Raw genomic sequence first — 16,736 nt, forward strand, 5'->3', positions numbered from 1 at the left:
TCTTTTAGCACATGTCTCAGGTCCTCTTCTTCCCCTCCACATAATCTGCACCTTCTTTCTTCCTCCTCTTTCCAATGTTCTTTCGCTTTGGTTTCATTTCCGCACCTGAATCTGGCTATGATTCTTCTGTCCTTCCACTTCATCCTCCCTTCCAGATACTTTGGCCTCTCCTCTTTGGTTATGTTCCTGTAGTACCTGTAGTACCTGTTGTACTTTGATTCCCTTATCCTTTTTCTCCTCTCTTCTGTTTCTCTCCTCCTTCTTTCTTCTACTATTTGGTCTCCAGTCCTGTTAATCTTTTTTATTTAGATCCAATGCAAATGATTTGCGTGTGTAGTGTGTACACTGCTTATTGTGTACTTTGTCTGCAAGAAAACAGAGGTTATATTAACATTTACCGTAATATAAAATAATTGTTATTTTTGTTACGATTTTTCTGTGGACACCCGCGGAGGGAACAATCGCGGCGCGTGCAGATTTGTTCATATGTGCTTTCATTTATTAATTATTTATAGGGGGCAAAGGATTAGAGGAAATTCTATGAGGCGGTTTTCGATATGCTGGTATGGATTTCAATGAGTAGGTGGGTGTAATTTTTAATCTGTGATTTTCCTTACGTATTGTCGTGCAGGATGGCTTACGTTTCCGAATACCATAATAATTCTTCTTGCTGCAGCCCATGTATCATTCGATTTGAGGATCGCTGTGTACCCCGCTGCTCAGGCTGATCTACTTTCGTTTGTGTAAGGAGGTTTGTTCGAGTACAGAGATATTTCAGCTGATCTTTAATTATCAATAACTAAAAAACAAAGCCGAAAACGCAACCTTTTTATTCTTGATTTTCATTTTATTTTAGCTTCAAGAGTTACCTCTTGTATTTTTTTTACACCTATAGTCGAACACCCTGTATATGTTCATCGATTAGTAGGTTTAGTTGGTTTATGCTATCGGGATGAAACCTCTTACATTTTGTAGGCGCAGTCCAGCAATTAATCCTGCCAATCCTTTCGTTCTTAACTATTGCCATTAAAAATTATCTATTATTCACATATATCATTATTATTTTATTGTGTCTGATCGTTTCTCCACAAACGTTGAAAGTGACTGATTTGGGCACTTTGTTTACAAAACTGCCTCTGGAAGTGGATTTTGTCCGTTCTGTAAAATAAACTTGTCGCTTTATTACGAATTCTTCGTTTCAGGTATATTTGGATCGTTTTTCTACACATTGGTTGTAGGAAGTAGACTTCAACTGTTTCCTTACAGTTAGTAGGGTAGTTGCATGTCATCAAAGAGAAGTACATCTTCTCTGTCTTTTATTTTTATTATTTAATTTGTACTTTCCAATTTGTCCAGCTGGACATTTGATAAATTGAGAAGTACATCTATGCCACAAAGTAGTTTTCCATTGGTCTTGAATTCCTGCAGTTATAAGTTAATTTTTTGCTGATTCTCGTAACATACCATTGATAATATTATCAACAATCAATTACATCATATTACGCTACTTTGGTTTTCTCCTGTTTAATCCTTTGTCCTGTCATCTGCTGATAGGTTATAACAGTGCCTTTCTAAGCAGATAAAGAGAAAATATAGATAAAGGAATAAAGAGAATATTTGAACGGCGACAGTCAATAAATTACTTCGATGGAAGACCGTTTTATTATCGCACCAACTGTAGGATTATAACAGCGTTTAACATACTCAACAAGTAATTTTAAAATTAACGACTGGCTGCTACCAGCTCCTCCGATAATAAAAAGCAACATTTCTGTTGTATTTTCATCATTATTAATATTTCTCTTAATTACTGTGAATATTGATTTAAATACATTTTTCTGAAATTCTAAAATTTTCGGAAATCTACTTTTCTCACTTACGACGCTTCTTGCTAGCAACTCTCTCTCAAGGGTGGTTAGCATTCTTCTTCAACCACCAACATAGAAATTAACCAATTAACAGCAACGTCCATTTCTCTCACTTTCCGAACGAAGGCTTTCCTCGACGAATCCGATGATCTCGTGTCCTTAAACACACTCCATCATAGTTTTCCTCTGCAGCATCATCGTGACGGAAAGTCATTCTCTCATGTGGTCTGATTAGCGAATTACGTAGTGTCTTCACGATCAGTGAATACTCTACGTTCTAACAAAGAATTAGTTTACTAATACTTGTACCGTAGACAAGCAAGTTGAGTACAACTTAGGCTATGGAAGAAAGCACATTTTGTTATCCCGTTGACCGTGGATTCGTTATCGAATCTAGGACCATTGTCATTAGTATCTCGAGTGTCCGATCACCGCGGTTACTTGTCGAATTCTGTAATAACCATACTTGTACCAGTAAACATTGTCTCTCTTGTATAACAACGGTGTCTAATTCGAGTGAAGATTCGTTACACGCTCCTAACCCTAATCATAATGTGAACCCGACATATTTATTATATTTATTTAAAATATAAATAAATCACCGCATTATTAATGACAATGAAAGCCATTCTACATTGGCACTGTAATATTGATCGTTACATTAAAAAAAGTGGAATACGATATTTTTTCAAAAAGAATATTACCGATTTCGAAATGCGCTGAAAAGTGAAAAATAATTTTCATTGTATTTATAAAAATTAAGTACACTAAAAAGTATGAAATAATTTCTATTTTATTCATATTTTATTTATATACATATGCAACAACAGTTAAGATTACTCATTCACATACTAAATAGCATATTAAATATATTGCGACCTAATCAACGGTAACACACTGTTAATAAACTCTATGCAATTACAGTTTCTTCCTTATTCAGTTTTGGTTTAAATTTATCACAAATGCAATGTACTTGATTTTTATGGTTGCTAATCTACAAAATAGTAGATAGATAGATTTAAGAAATCTAAAGAGTTTAAAAAATGGCCCATTAAATGGGAGTCTTTAAATTAAACCTTTATGTGTATTCTGATAAAATTTCAGACAATTACACCGAAAATTTTTAATCTTTTCACATTTTGCAGTTTCTGTTGTATTATATGTTATGCCATTGATAGTATCTCTTGTGTATTAACCAATATTGATTCACTCCAGAGGAAATAACTTGTTTTTGTCGAAAGGAACTTATCTTAATCTAAATGTAGATGTATTATATCTTATACCTTAATAAAATTTAAATCTATCTAATCTCCTCGCAAAACTGTGGTATTCCGTTGGCAAACGATGAATTGATAGTTGAGAACTCGGGAGTAATGTGTTAAAACTTCTGGACACCCGTAAAGCATAAAGCAAAAGTTCTAGATATACTTTAGTTTATATATAATTTAAGTTATTAAAAATCGTAATAGCAGTAATAGATCCATATTCATTGTTCATCTTCAATAACTGTCAATACAAATATATATATTGCTTCCCATTGTTGCAATATTCCTTCGATACGTTCGAACAATGCTAACTATCTTAATCTCGATGACTGAATCATTTTTAGTCTTGCCATGTCCATCGAATCTTTAGTAAATTCGAATAAATCAAATGCAGCAATTGCTCTAGTCGAGTCGGTAAATAATTACATGCATCGTACGCAATGAGGTGCACTGAGTAGTAATACATGAAAACACAGCAACTTCATTATTCTTTTATACTAAGCGGGGAACGATTGAGTTATACTATGCATTATCTATACAAATGCCAATAATATTAACCACGGGCGAATTATGCTTATTTAATGTATATTCGAAACATTTATATAAATGTTCAGATATGCCATCTTTCACCCGAAAATACTCTAATAAAAACTTTTTATTTTTCCTTTATCTATGTATTGTGCTAAAATACATAGATTTTTCATTTTTGAGATGTCTGTAATCTTGTCGACAAGTACCAAAAATATTTTATGTTGCAACAAGTACGATGTTCCTGTCGTTCATACGATGCTCTTAGCAATATTTTTTATTAATGCTGAAATTTCCGTTTTTTCAGTGTCATTTTCATTTACAATATTTGAATCTCGCATTACATCTTGCGTCATTTTAACAAAATGTTCAAGAGAGTAAGAACTTCGATTATGTTCTACAGCATATTAGTATCTATAGTCTAGAATATATCTTGGTTCTGTTCATTTTACGTTTTTTTCAAGACTGGTGGAGGAAATTGATTCAGTTTTGCTTTCTAATCCCCTCCGACTTATATTTATAATATGGATTGTGGTTATGTGTGTGGTGTGGACTATGCCTCTCCAACTCATTTGTTCCGGCTCTCAATATTTTCTTACAAGCAAGACACCGTATTTTAAAAAAATTTCTTCCATATCTCACAATCCATGATGCGAAAGTGGGATTGCATAACTAAGACCCAGAGAATTGCTTCCGTCCCTGCTACTATTCGCTGTTACCATTCGCTGTGTATAAAATGTAGATCAGTAAAAAACTGGGTATAGAAAGAAGAAGTTAAATATGCTTAGGTTATGACTAGATTGCGGAATTTTATGGAAAATTTACACAGAATGCACAGAATATTATATAACGATAAGCAAAAATGTATAAATAAATTCAAAATTTAATATTCGTTTTCATTATAATATGTAGGAAATAAAACCTATTTTGCCTCTATTGTTGTGATTATATTCATAAAAATATGAATTTGCATAAAAATCCGCAGTCTAATTATAACTATAATTTAGAAAATATTTATAGTATTCAAAAGACATTCTTTTTTAAATTTAAGCTGATGCACGTCTATTTAAAAATGCCTTATTTGATGCTGATTGGTTATTCATGTTACGATCATTAATAGCAAAAAAAAGTCTTTTTACTGATTTGTAATCTATAGAAATCTACAGAAATCTATAGAAATTAGAAATTAAAAGAAACAAGTTCCACTACGGTATGCAAAATACGAAATTGTTTTACATCTAAGCGGAAATGATTATCACTGGATTTTACCCAAGCATTTGAATGAAAAAATTTTATTACACTTGCATATCTAAACATTGGTCTCCTAGATAGCGTGCAAGCTCGGAGCATAAACCGAGATAAGCTCGAAGACCTTTATTGTAAGCAAAAAATTTCTCATTTCATAAGTTGATTGGTTGTATGAAAATTAACAACCGTATCAATTGATTGTATGAAATTTGGTATCCTATTTTTATATCAGCTTCTTTTTTTTATTATTTAATTTGTGCTTTACAATTTGTCCAGCCGAACATTTGGTAAATTTTTCCAACACTTTATTATTATATAACACGTGGATGCCTATCCCCAGGGGGATACCATCTCACAGTTTGTCTATTATATTTCTTTAACGAGATCTGTGGAATGCTTTCTTTTTAGCCCTTTTTCAATATAGGTTTTGCACGTTTCAGCACCCAACTGGTTTGAATGTGTTGACGTTCTTTCATTGTATTTTTCTGCGTACTTACCGATTTCTTCTTTGACCGTTGGTATTTTTTAGCGTAAATGTAATATGGTTGCATTTACTGGGGGTTACTTTTATTTATTTATCTTGCAGCCATTTTTCTATTTTTGTGATATGTTCTTGTAGTAGTGTGACTGCTGTTTCTAGATTAATGTGTCTGACTAGTACAGCCGTGTCGTCCGCGAATGTCAGTATTTTGCTGTTTGTAGTTGTTGGTATGTCGACCGTGTAGAGTGTGTATAATATTGGTCCCAAGACGCTTCCTTGCGGTACCCGTGCCTTGATGTCTTTTACTTCAGAATATACATTCTTTATTTTTACTACACAGGTTCTGTTGTTTAGGTATGATTTGAATAAGTGATGGATTTGTTCTAGGAAATGTTTTTTGATTGTTTGTAAGAGGCTTTCATGGTTCACTTTGTCAAAACCTTCAAGTGTTGACGTTTTCTCTTTCCACAGCGGAGGATGACGAAAATCAGGCGGTTATCCCAGGCGTTCGAATTTCACATTTTCATACATCTGACAAGAACTACATTTTCATAAAGTTTCAACTTCGCATTCGCAATTTCAATAGTTGGTAATTGAAAATAGTTTGATTTTGGACAGTTTTTATTATTTATGAATCGACGAATTTACCAATCTTAACACATGACATCTTATTTGATAGATATTTTTAACATCTACAATTTTTATTCGTCTAAAGTGTGTCAACTAAAGTGAGTTTTCATGATTCAGTAATATTTGGTAATTTGAGAAGTTTGGGGTTAGGTTTCGATATTTGTTTACAGCCTTTACTGCAATCTAATAGCTAGTAGCTAGTAAGTTTGGCTCACTTGATTCCTTATGAACTGATTAATTTATAACATTTTACAACAATAAATGAGCTCATATACAATGTCGTTTAATTTGTCTTAACAAATACCATTGTACATACTAAGGAAAAAGAATATATAGTTCCATGCGACAATGAAAAAATATTCATGCCAATACAATTGACATGCCAAGTGCTGAGGATTAATGTTAAATTTAAGTGGTGTTCGGAAAAATATAAAAATTATTGTATCCCTCCACTGATCGTTTAAAAAAGAATTTTCTCTTTTCTCCTCTACAAAAATATAGTAAACAATTAATTTCTCTTTCTTAGGCAACTTACAATTAGTTTCACTATTCCGCAATTGTTTCATTAAGATATATACAAAGATTTAAAAATATCAACGGTCAAAGAAGAAATCGGCAGGTGTCCAGAAAAATACAAGGAAAGAACGGCAGCACATGCAAACTAGCTAGCTGGTGAAGCGAGCAAAACTCTCATAAAAAAAGGACTAAAGAGAAAACACGCCACTGACCTCATTAAAGAAATAAAATAGACAAACTCGAAGATAGTATCCCTCTGGGGGTAACCATCCACATGTTATTTTGCAATTAAGCTAGAAAAATTTACCGAATGTTCAGCTGGGAAAATTGTAAGATGCAAATTAAATAATAATAATAAAAAAATTTTATCATTTTCCTACTTGTCTATCTCGGATAGAAAAGTAGGTGTGAACTTTTCCGCAGAACCGTGCAATTAACCCCTTAACCTCCATCGCGTGAGAGACGCGGTTTGTCGATGTTATTGATTTATTATTTACTTCAAGATAATAAATCTTTCTTATTCAATGACCAATTGGTAGTAATTATTTATCAAACATCTTGCAAAATAAAATTAGTTGTACTTTACACATGCATTTACATATCAAAAGATATGTACGATTTACACAACTCCGAATGCTCAGCCAAACCGTGAAATGGCTTGACGTGTGACCGATCTTGTTGCTGTTTATAGTTAGCGTTATTGGAACTTAAATTGCAAGGCAAGGGGTTAAACAGTTTCTTGTAGCGTGGAACTCAGTAGGTTCTTGTCTATGGTAGTGTATATGCTAAATTATAACCAAACAGGGCAGATCCCTAATTTTATAGGTTCTTGTATACGCTAATCTTAGCTGAATTGAGCACTTGGCCGCATGGTGCAGCACCTGTACTGTGAAACAACCAAAACTACGAGCATGAGCGCTCTCATTTCCTCTCTGATAGTACTTGCTTATCACAGCTCCTCAATACTGCATACTACTTTTAATTAAAGTTATAAATGATTTAAGGAAAAAGGATTTCTTGGCACTTTTTACTAATTTGTAAGTTACAAATTGGACTTATCGTAGTGTAATAGGTTTCATTTTACGGATAATTCTATGATCTACACAACTTTCCATTGAAACCCTTTCGTTGGATGACAAATGCTTTTTAACATATAAAGCGAAGTATAAGAAAAGTCATATATTTTTCGTTTAATCGATACTTTATTTTTGAAGTACCGGAGGAAAATTGTTTCAAAGTCGTTTATTTTGTTTTAAATATCATTCCGAATCATAGCATCCAAAAATATTTCTATTGTCAATTTGTTCATGGATTCACTTTTGTTAGGCTTAATTTGACTGGATTATTTTCGTGACGAGCGACTTCAGTTGCTTGTGGTATCTGAACAAAGGTATCGTGGCGAGCGACTTTAGTCGTCCGTGGTAGTGAGAGTGTTTTAAGCAGTTCATCAATGACAATACAATTAAAAGAGATCCAGATTAATACTTTAATCTTGTCCTTAGAATTTTTTTCACAACCTTTCCATTTTCATTATCTTAACGGAATTTTCGTAATTTTCCCAATTATCACGTGTTTTTAATGTTTACCCAAATGAAATATAGTAGCACTTACAAAACTAAGATTATCAGAAGTTAATATATAATCGAAGTTAAAGATATTAATCAATTTTAATACGTTTCATAGATATTATTATACGTCTGATAAATATATAAACATAAACGAAAATTACATAAGCCATTACAAGCTAGTATGTGTGACGTTCGAGTATCAATGAGATTCATTAAGAAATGGTGTAGTTTCGCTATACACAAAGTGTAAAGAAATACTCGATGTTATCTAATTGCTTTTCGCTTAACTGGTTAACATTCATGATGAATACATGTGTATTATCTTTAATACACACAAGCGATATTTTATCGCGCGATCCCGCTCCGATCATATGTTTTTCTTTGTTTTCCTGTTAAATACGACAAAGTCAGACATATGATCGCAGTGGGATCGCACGGTAAAGTATAGCTCATGTATATTTAGGGTTATTGGTGTCTTTATTGCGATTTCAATGTGTGCGATAACTCTTGACCTCTGAATGAAGATTAATCTTGAGTGTTCTTCGTTCACAGTACGCAGAAGAACGATTTCGTGAACAGCTACGTTTACTTCAGTGTGTATCCTACGAAAATTTTATTCAGAACTATGAAGAGTTTAGTTAACGAAGTTAATAATGCAGTCACGGAATCTCTTTTTGGATTATCGTTTGCATTTCCGCAATTGGAGTATCAAGAATCTCATAAAGTCGTTTTGATGCCAAACGTACGTACATAACCTTGAATATTCTGTATGAAACAAATTAATACGAATAACACCTAATGTTATTATAACTTTACTGTAATATGTTGGCGTTTCTATGAACAATTTTACTAATAATTTGCTGTATTTCAGCTTCAAGAACGGAAACATAAGGTATCCCTGATATGCGGCGGTGGAAGTGGACACGAACCTTTCGCGGCTGGTATGCACTTACTTTATTTTTTAAAAAATCGGAACACCATATGCATGTTATTATGTATTATGAATACAATTTTATTTTGAGTCATATTATACTTCTTAAATGCTACTAAGTATAAAAATAAATATCCTACTTGGATTTACTAATTTCATTTAAATACATTAATCCAATAACTTAATGAATCTTATATAAGATATAAATAAATAAAACTGTAATTTATTCAAGGGAAGAAACAGTAAACATAATTTATTTGCAGTTCGGTATAAAAGTATATTCGTATATAAATTTTCGAAGCGTTTAGGGACTATTAATTATGTAATATAAAAAACAAAATTTTTTAAGAATTTGGGAATTCCTTAATTTTCTAAAAAACTTTCCTACATTATGTAGTTACAAGACTAACGAAATCTAAATACATAAAGACTACATTGGATACATATTCATAATATATGGAACATGTTAATTAAATGTTATCTTAAATACAGGGTAGGACATGTAAATCGGAAACAATTACAAACACCTAAATATCTCCGTTACTAATGGTTATGTGAAAAGCTTCACAGGATAAAGTTATACTATTTGGAGGAGCATATGCAATGATAGGTAATGTTTTCTTTGGAAGTAATTTTTTTATGAGATTTCAGGGTCATCACTATTTTCTTTTATAGGACCATACATTTTTTAATACATTAGTCGATCCACCTCTGTATTACCTATAAAATAGTATTAACATATTTATGTCGAGGATCTATTAGTTTAATAAATATTTTTGTTAAGATATAGAAGGGATTCGGAAATACAAATAGTTTACTTTATTTCACACACAACAGCTATACATATATATTACATTCTGAAGACCTCGATAACCTACTTGCACACACGCTTATTGTCAACCGACTCTTCCACATTCTTCTAACAGCTTCCAATCGCCTTTTGTCTCAACTGAGACCTGTACGTCCTCTGACGCTTACACACACATTCACATGTACAGTGTAAATGTATCATCTTCCTAACACGCCTCCTTACATTTATACTGTACACTTAATCGTATTTACATGCTCTAATATATCCATATCCATGATCTAAACCTTTCGAACTTCTTCCTACACAGTGTCTTCGTAAAAATATCCGCAGTATTTTCGTCTGTACTTACTTTAATTATATTTATATTGTTTTTCTTTAAGTACTCGTGAACGTAGTGGCAATGAACTTCAATGTGTTTAGAATTTTTTGTGAAATTTCTGTACTTTGCTATACTTATCGCTCCAGAGTTATCCTCATAAATTTTTACAGGGTTATCGTCAAGATTTACATTGAAGATTTTCATAATTTCTCTAATAGACATTAATTCACTCACCGCTTCCGATAGAGCTACATACTATGCATACGTCGAGGCTTTTATCACACATCTTTGTTTTTTAGACTTCCAACCAATTACATTTCCATACAATTTAATTACATATCCAGAAGTAGATTTCCTATCTAAATGATCTCTTGCCCAATCAGCGTCCACATAACAATCTATCGTTTCACACTTTTTATTCCTTTTATGATGTAACCTTAAATCTCTAGTCCGGTACAAATATTTCAATATTAGCAAAGCATATTTAAAATGTGTCTCGCTACAACAATCTTGATATCTACTCAGATAATTCACACTATAACTTATATCGGTCTGGTATTTATACTAATATACAGCAATGCACCAATTAAATTTTTGTATCCAATGTCCTCTTTATTTATCTCAGCTTTTTCAATTTTTAAATTGGTCTCCATAGGTGTACAGTATAATTTGCTACCTTGTAATTTATATTTGTTTGCTAATGATCCAATGTATTTCGTTTGGCTTAATCTCATTTCATTTTTGATATAATCATACTCTATATTTGTTACAAGATATTCTTTTACTTCACCTAAATCTTTCATTTTAAATTTATCAGTTAACAACTTCTTTACATTTTGTATCCTTTTTTTGTTTTTACTATNAGATTAACAAATCGTCTACATATGTTAGCAAATAAACAATATTTTCTCCCTCTCCATGAGTATATAGACACAACTCTATGTTATTCTTCTTAAAACCTAATCTCGTCACATGCCTATCAAAACACTCATACCAGTCCCTCGGACTCTCTTTTAACCCATAAAGCGCTTCCGATAATTTACAAACTCTATTCGTTCCGTGTGTATATCCCTTTGGTTGATTTACATATACCTTCGAGCTTACTTCACCATTTAAAAAGGCAGTTTCTACATCCATTTTCTCAATGATTAATCCATTTTGACAACAATATGATAGCAATATCTTAAAGGTCTGATTACTCGCTATTGGAGAATATATATCATCGACTACGTTTCTTTGTTGAAATCCTCTTACCACTAATCCTAGCCTTATACCTGCCATCTGATTTTCCCGTGTAAACCCATTTTACATCTAATACTTCTTTGCCTTTTACCCTTTCTACCAATTTCCAAGTTTTATTCTTATAGAGACATTCTACTTCTTTATCCATAGCCTGTTTCCAATCTTCACTATTTTCACAACAAATCGCCTCCTCAAATGTACAAGGGATACACAATAATGAATAATACAATAATTTGCGTGAATCTCACTACTGTTTTCCTTTTCTGGATATCTTACTGGAGTGCTCTTATTACGTGTAGGTCTCCTAGGGATCTTTAAGCTTTCAGAACTATTATCATTTTCATCTTCTCTACTTTCTAACTCTTCGTTATTCATGATGTCCAATAAATAATTATCTTTATTATCATCGCTATCTGCATCGAATGAATTCTCCCCATTTTGTGTCTGTTTCTATGATCTCTACATGTTTAGCTACTGTCAGATTGTTACTGTTTGTTTTTCCACCTAATAGGACTCTGTAGCCTACTTCACTATATCCTAACAGAATTCCCATATCTGCCTTCTTATCCCATTTAGAAACTCTTTTTTGTTCTGACCTTCTTACAAAAACTTTACTTCCATATAGATATAGATTTTCAACACTTGGTTTTCTCCCGAAGAATATTTAAAAAGGTGTCTTTTTCTCTACAGTGTTTGCTAGTATTCGATTTTTCAAGTATGCCGCTGTACATACTATATCCGGCCAGTACCTTTTATGTACTTTCGCTTCCGCTAACAAGCAACGCGCCATATCCGTCATTGTTCTATTATACCTTTCCGCTGTTCCGTTTAATTCATGTACGTAGATTGGGCAATTATTTGTTATGATACCTTTATCCCTAGCAAATTTATAAATTCGATTTTTCAAGTATTCTCTTTCATTATCGCATCTCAATGTTTTTAACCTCTTGCCCGTTAAGTTCTCAACTTAATTTAAAAACTGTACGAGAGAATCAAAGACCTCATCTTTTGATTTTATACAATAGATCCTAGCTACTTTACTATAATCATCGATAAATGAAATAAAATATTTCTCTCCATCTAATCCGGTAGTCTTAAAGGGACCGCACACGCCCGTATGAATAATTCCCATTATCTTCCTAGCCTTAGTTCGATTATTTTTGAAAGGTAAATGCTTTTTACTTTCTATACACATCCTACATTTCAACAAATCCTTTTCAAATTTATTCGGTATATCTGTCACTAGCTGCTCTTTACCCAAAATATTTAAGTATCTAAAATTTACATGTCCTAGCATCCTATGCTATTGTCACGTCGGGGACACGAGAAATCACTAAACCGATAGATCGCCGGTGATCTCGCGTCGCAGTTCGAACGTTTCACGAATAAGGTGAAGGAATTGAACTTCGTATAAGATGATGGAAATTTTATTGTATAAATCCAACAGAGTGAAGAATTATAACAGAATGAGGTATCGAGCGCTAATTTTGGAGGGTTTTTATAGTGAGGTTTTAGTCCCTTTGGAGGGGTTATCGTCGGATGTATATCAGAGACGGTTATTCAGTCACTGTTTTGTTATTGTTTCGATAGCTATGGCATGCAGGATGTTTTCGTCTACTTGATTACTATTTCGGAGCGGGTGGCCCTCTTGAACGTGTGACACTATCTTTCCTTTTTACTCATACTACTACGTGCGGCTTCATCCTTTTCAATATACTTTTCATTCCATATGTTCCATTCTCTTTGACCGCTACAGCTGTAAGTTTATTGTTCTCATCTATTATTTTTGCAATATTTCCTTTTGAAATAACCATATTATTATTATCCGTTAATTTGCCTAAACTAATCAAGTTTGCGGACATTTCTTTCGCATAATACACTTTATTCATATTTATTTTATTTCGCTTTCCAAATGCTTCAAAGTAGCTTATAACATTTCCTACTTTTGTTGCCTTTATCGATCTATTATCGCCTAAATATATATTTACCGGTTCTTTAACGTCAATACATTTATCAAAGTAATTTACATTGTTAATTATGTGATCGGTACAACCGCTATCTACTAGTCACATTATTTCGTTGTCATCTCGCTGCTGTGTGCTGCGTGTGTCACGTAAACTTCAGGGTTGGATGAAAAGAAGAAGAGAAAAGAAGGCTGAGTCGTAACCCAACTATTAACTTTCTTTCATCGAACATTATTATGAATTTAGCACTTACAAGAAATAGAATGACACTGAACCGGAGAAAGGGGCTGTACAAGAACAGGAACTAGAACAAGAATTGCCCGAGCTGGCTGAAATCTCGGCTTATATGCGTTTTGGTTTGAGGATGTTGAGAGGCTCGGTGTAGGTTATGACGTGGAGAAGGTTCCCAAGGTCGGGGGTCGATGTCTTATCTCTGATGTAGGTTGAAATGTGATTAATGTCACACGTGCGCCGTTGCCATTGTCGCGTAATAATTCAACGAATTACAGAAAAGATGTCGATCTCAAAACAGGAGATCGAACTCTTTATTTCCACACAATTGTACAATAAAATGAATGATATAACGTTCGTGGTTCGCAACGATAGACTTTACAGTTCAGGGTAGTTTGCACTTATACAGACTGCAGACTAGCTCGGGTAATTTTGGGAGGAGTATTTATATTCTTTTATTTGTTGGAGTGGGAGAAAGACTTTGGTCGTACGGATGTATCATATATATGTTTGGAGTGACTGGATGTTACCCGGGCGGTCACTCATGACAAGGCGTTTGGGATTAGCTATCTAATCGCATGGTGAGTCAAATTTACCCTGTGACACCATCCATGTGCCTGCTCCTGAGTTGTCATGCTCGCTCGTGCCGGCTGCTGATTGACGATGGAAGTTTCCACGTCCCCTGCTCGTATTGCCTTTGTTTCCTCTTTCTCTGCTGCGATCACGTGTTGACCCACGCCAATAACTGTTACTGCTTCCCGCTTGGATGCCATTTTGACACTCTCTCGCAAAGTGTTCTACTCTTGCACATTTGAAGCATNCCTTCCTTTTTTGCAGCAAAGGCGTTAGTTTTCATTTCTCCTCGATTAGATTTATTTTTCTTCTCCGCTATTTCAATTTTATTCTTCATGTACGCTACCGTTTGATTCTCTTCTTTCAATGCATCTATTATATCCGCTATGTAGCTATACTCTTCGGGGAAACGTATTTAGCATGTAATTCAGATTTCCCTCTCACTCAGTCGTGCGCCCGCACTTTTTAATTCATTTATTAGTTTTTCAAAATCGCTAAAGAACGATGTTGAGTCACTGCATTTATCAAGACTTATCTTCTCCAATCTCCTTCTGCACATGATCTGTAGTGCTGTAGACTCTTTTTCACTATTTCATACGCTGTTTTTTCTTCCCTAATATATTCTAATTGTCTATTCGTGATGGCACTGTAAATTATGTTTATTGCCTTCAGATCCTTTTTATCCCAGTCTTCATTGTCTGTTTCAGTCTTCACTCTAGTTATAACAATAACGCATTCTTTATACCTCAGAAACATCGTTATTCTTTTTTTCCACATACCATAATCCTCACCATCAAATACGGGTATCATAATTTCCGATCTCTCCATTTTAATTTGTTTCTTATCCCTTACTCAAGCGTTCCTACGTGCTCGAAGTACATATATACTTTTTTTATATCCTTTGAACGTTTCTTCCCTTACTCAAACTCACTTTACTTTATTTCACACACAACAGCTATACATATATGTTACATTTTGAAGACCTCGATAACCTACTTGCACGCACGCTTGTTGTCAACCGACTCTTCCAGATTGTTCTAACGGCTTCCAATCGCCTTTTGTCTCAACAGAGACCTGGACGCCCTCTGACACTTACACACACATTCACATGTACAGTGTAAATGTATCATGTTCCTAACAATTTTAACTTTAATTTGTCAAACATAACATATAAGAAACAAAGAGACTCTTCTATATTAAATTTGATAAATTAAAGTTAAAATGTTTGCTAAATTAATAGTTTGTTGACATATACATGTTAATTATTTTTTATAGATAATGCCGAAGTGGATTTAATAATATATTAAAGAATATGGTCCTGTCCAAAAAAATGGTGACGTCCTTTGAAATCTCATTAAAAATGTAACTTTTGAAAAAAAACATTATGTACCAATTGCATGTGTATTTTAAAATAGTATAACTTAATTCTGTGAAGTTTTTTCATACGGCCATTAATTTATCTTTTTATTTTTATTTATTAGTAATTAACAATAAATTCTCGCATTGAGAATTTTCCGTAATTTTCTCTGGCGTGGCGCAGTGACATGGCTAAATATTTATAATAAGTTAATACTTATTATAGATAAGCATAATTATAAATAAGTATCATAAATAAGTAAATATTACTTAATATAAATATCCAGTTAAATCTTGTGTTTAGGTCTAACGGGTAGTGTTCTTTTAGCCTGCGGATCTGGTCCGACGTATTAAGTAATTTAGTAATTAGGGGGTTCCGATGTTTGTTTACTCTTTTGCTATATCTGTTGCTATATTTTGTTATTTCTTCTTTGACTGTGGGTATCTTGAGGTCGCGATGTATTACTTCGTTGGTGACATACCAGGGTGCATTTATTAGGGATCTTAGCGTTTTCGATTGGAAGCGTTGAAGTATTTCAATGTTGGAATTACTTGCTGTCTCCCATAGTTGGATTCCGTAGGTCCAGATAGGTTTTATTACGGTCTTATAGAGGATAATTTTGTTCTGCGTGCATAAGTTGGAGCGTCGGCCGGTGAACCAATAAAATTTTTTAAGTTTATCCTCGAGTTGCTTCGTTTTGTCTGGGATGTGTTTTTTCCATGTTAATCTCCTGTCCAGAACCATGCCCAGATATCTGACTGAGTCCTTGTTAGGGATTGTTGTATTGTTAATGGTGACCTGAGGGCAGGCTTGTTTTCGCAGCGTGAAGATCATTTATGAAACCACATTTCCGTAGAGTCGGGACATCGCTGGAGAATGGATGAAGCAATTATAGGGTCTGCGTGGGAAGCTAATAGCGTTGTGTCGTCAGCAAATGTCGCTGTTGTTATCTCTGTTGGTATTGGTAAATCGGCAGTGTAGATGGAGAACAGCAGGGGTCCAAGAACACTACCTTGGAGTATGCCAGCTTCTATTGGGAATGTTGTGGTAGTGGCGTCTAAGTATTTAACCATGAACTGTCTTTTGGTTAGGTAGGACTTTAGGATGGAGTAGTAGATGTGTGGTAGGATTTTTTAAAGTTTATATAGAAGCCCCTCATGCCATACTTCGTCGAATGCCTGTTGAATGTCAAGGAATACCGCTG

At 33.8% G+C, this 16,736-nt stretch overlaps 1 protein-coding gene and 1 long non-coding RNA gene across 5 annotated transcripts in view; one reads left to right on the forward strand and one right to left on the reverse strand.

Annotated features, from left to right (window-relative positions):
• The first annotated feature begins 7,468 nt into the window (after window positions 1–7,468).
• Window positions 7,469–16,736, forward strand: part of LOC122566187 (triokinase/FMN cyclase-like) — a 79,860-nt gene continuing 70,592 nt past the window's right edge. For 3 of the 4 annotated variants that reach the window (XM_043723089.1, XM_043723092.1, XM_043723091.1), the window contains exons 1-3: window positions 8,301–8,350; window positions 8,657–8,846; window positions 8,976–9,045. In XM_043723089.1, the coding sequence (XP_043579024.1) occupies window positions 8,307–8,350; window positions 8,657–8,846; window positions 8,976–9,045 (304 nt within the window). In that variant the 5' untranslated portion in view covers window positions 8,301–8,306. Of the gene's footprint in view, window positions 7,574–8,300; window positions 8,351–8,656; window positions 8,847–8,975; window positions 9,046–16,736 lie in introns of those variants that run through there. The other variant, XM_043723090.1, reaches the window with a different exon arrangement.
• On the reverse strand, window positions 12,406–14,075 carry LOC122566188. The gene is made up of 3 exons (XR_006316427.1): window positions 13,625–14,075; window positions 13,435–13,525; window positions 12,406–13,163 (listed from the first exon to the last, which is right to left on the reverse strand). It is a non-coding gene; the product is annotated as an uncharacterized LOC122566188 (long non-coding RNA).

This window comes from Bombus pyrosoma, linkage group LG3, assembly GCF_014825855.1.
Source record: "Bombus pyrosoma isolate SC7728 linkage group LG3, ASM1482585v1, whole genome shotgun sequence".
Taxonomy (NCBI): Eukaryota; Metazoa; Arthropoda; class Insecta; order Hymenoptera; family Apidae; genus Bombus; species Bombus pyrosoma.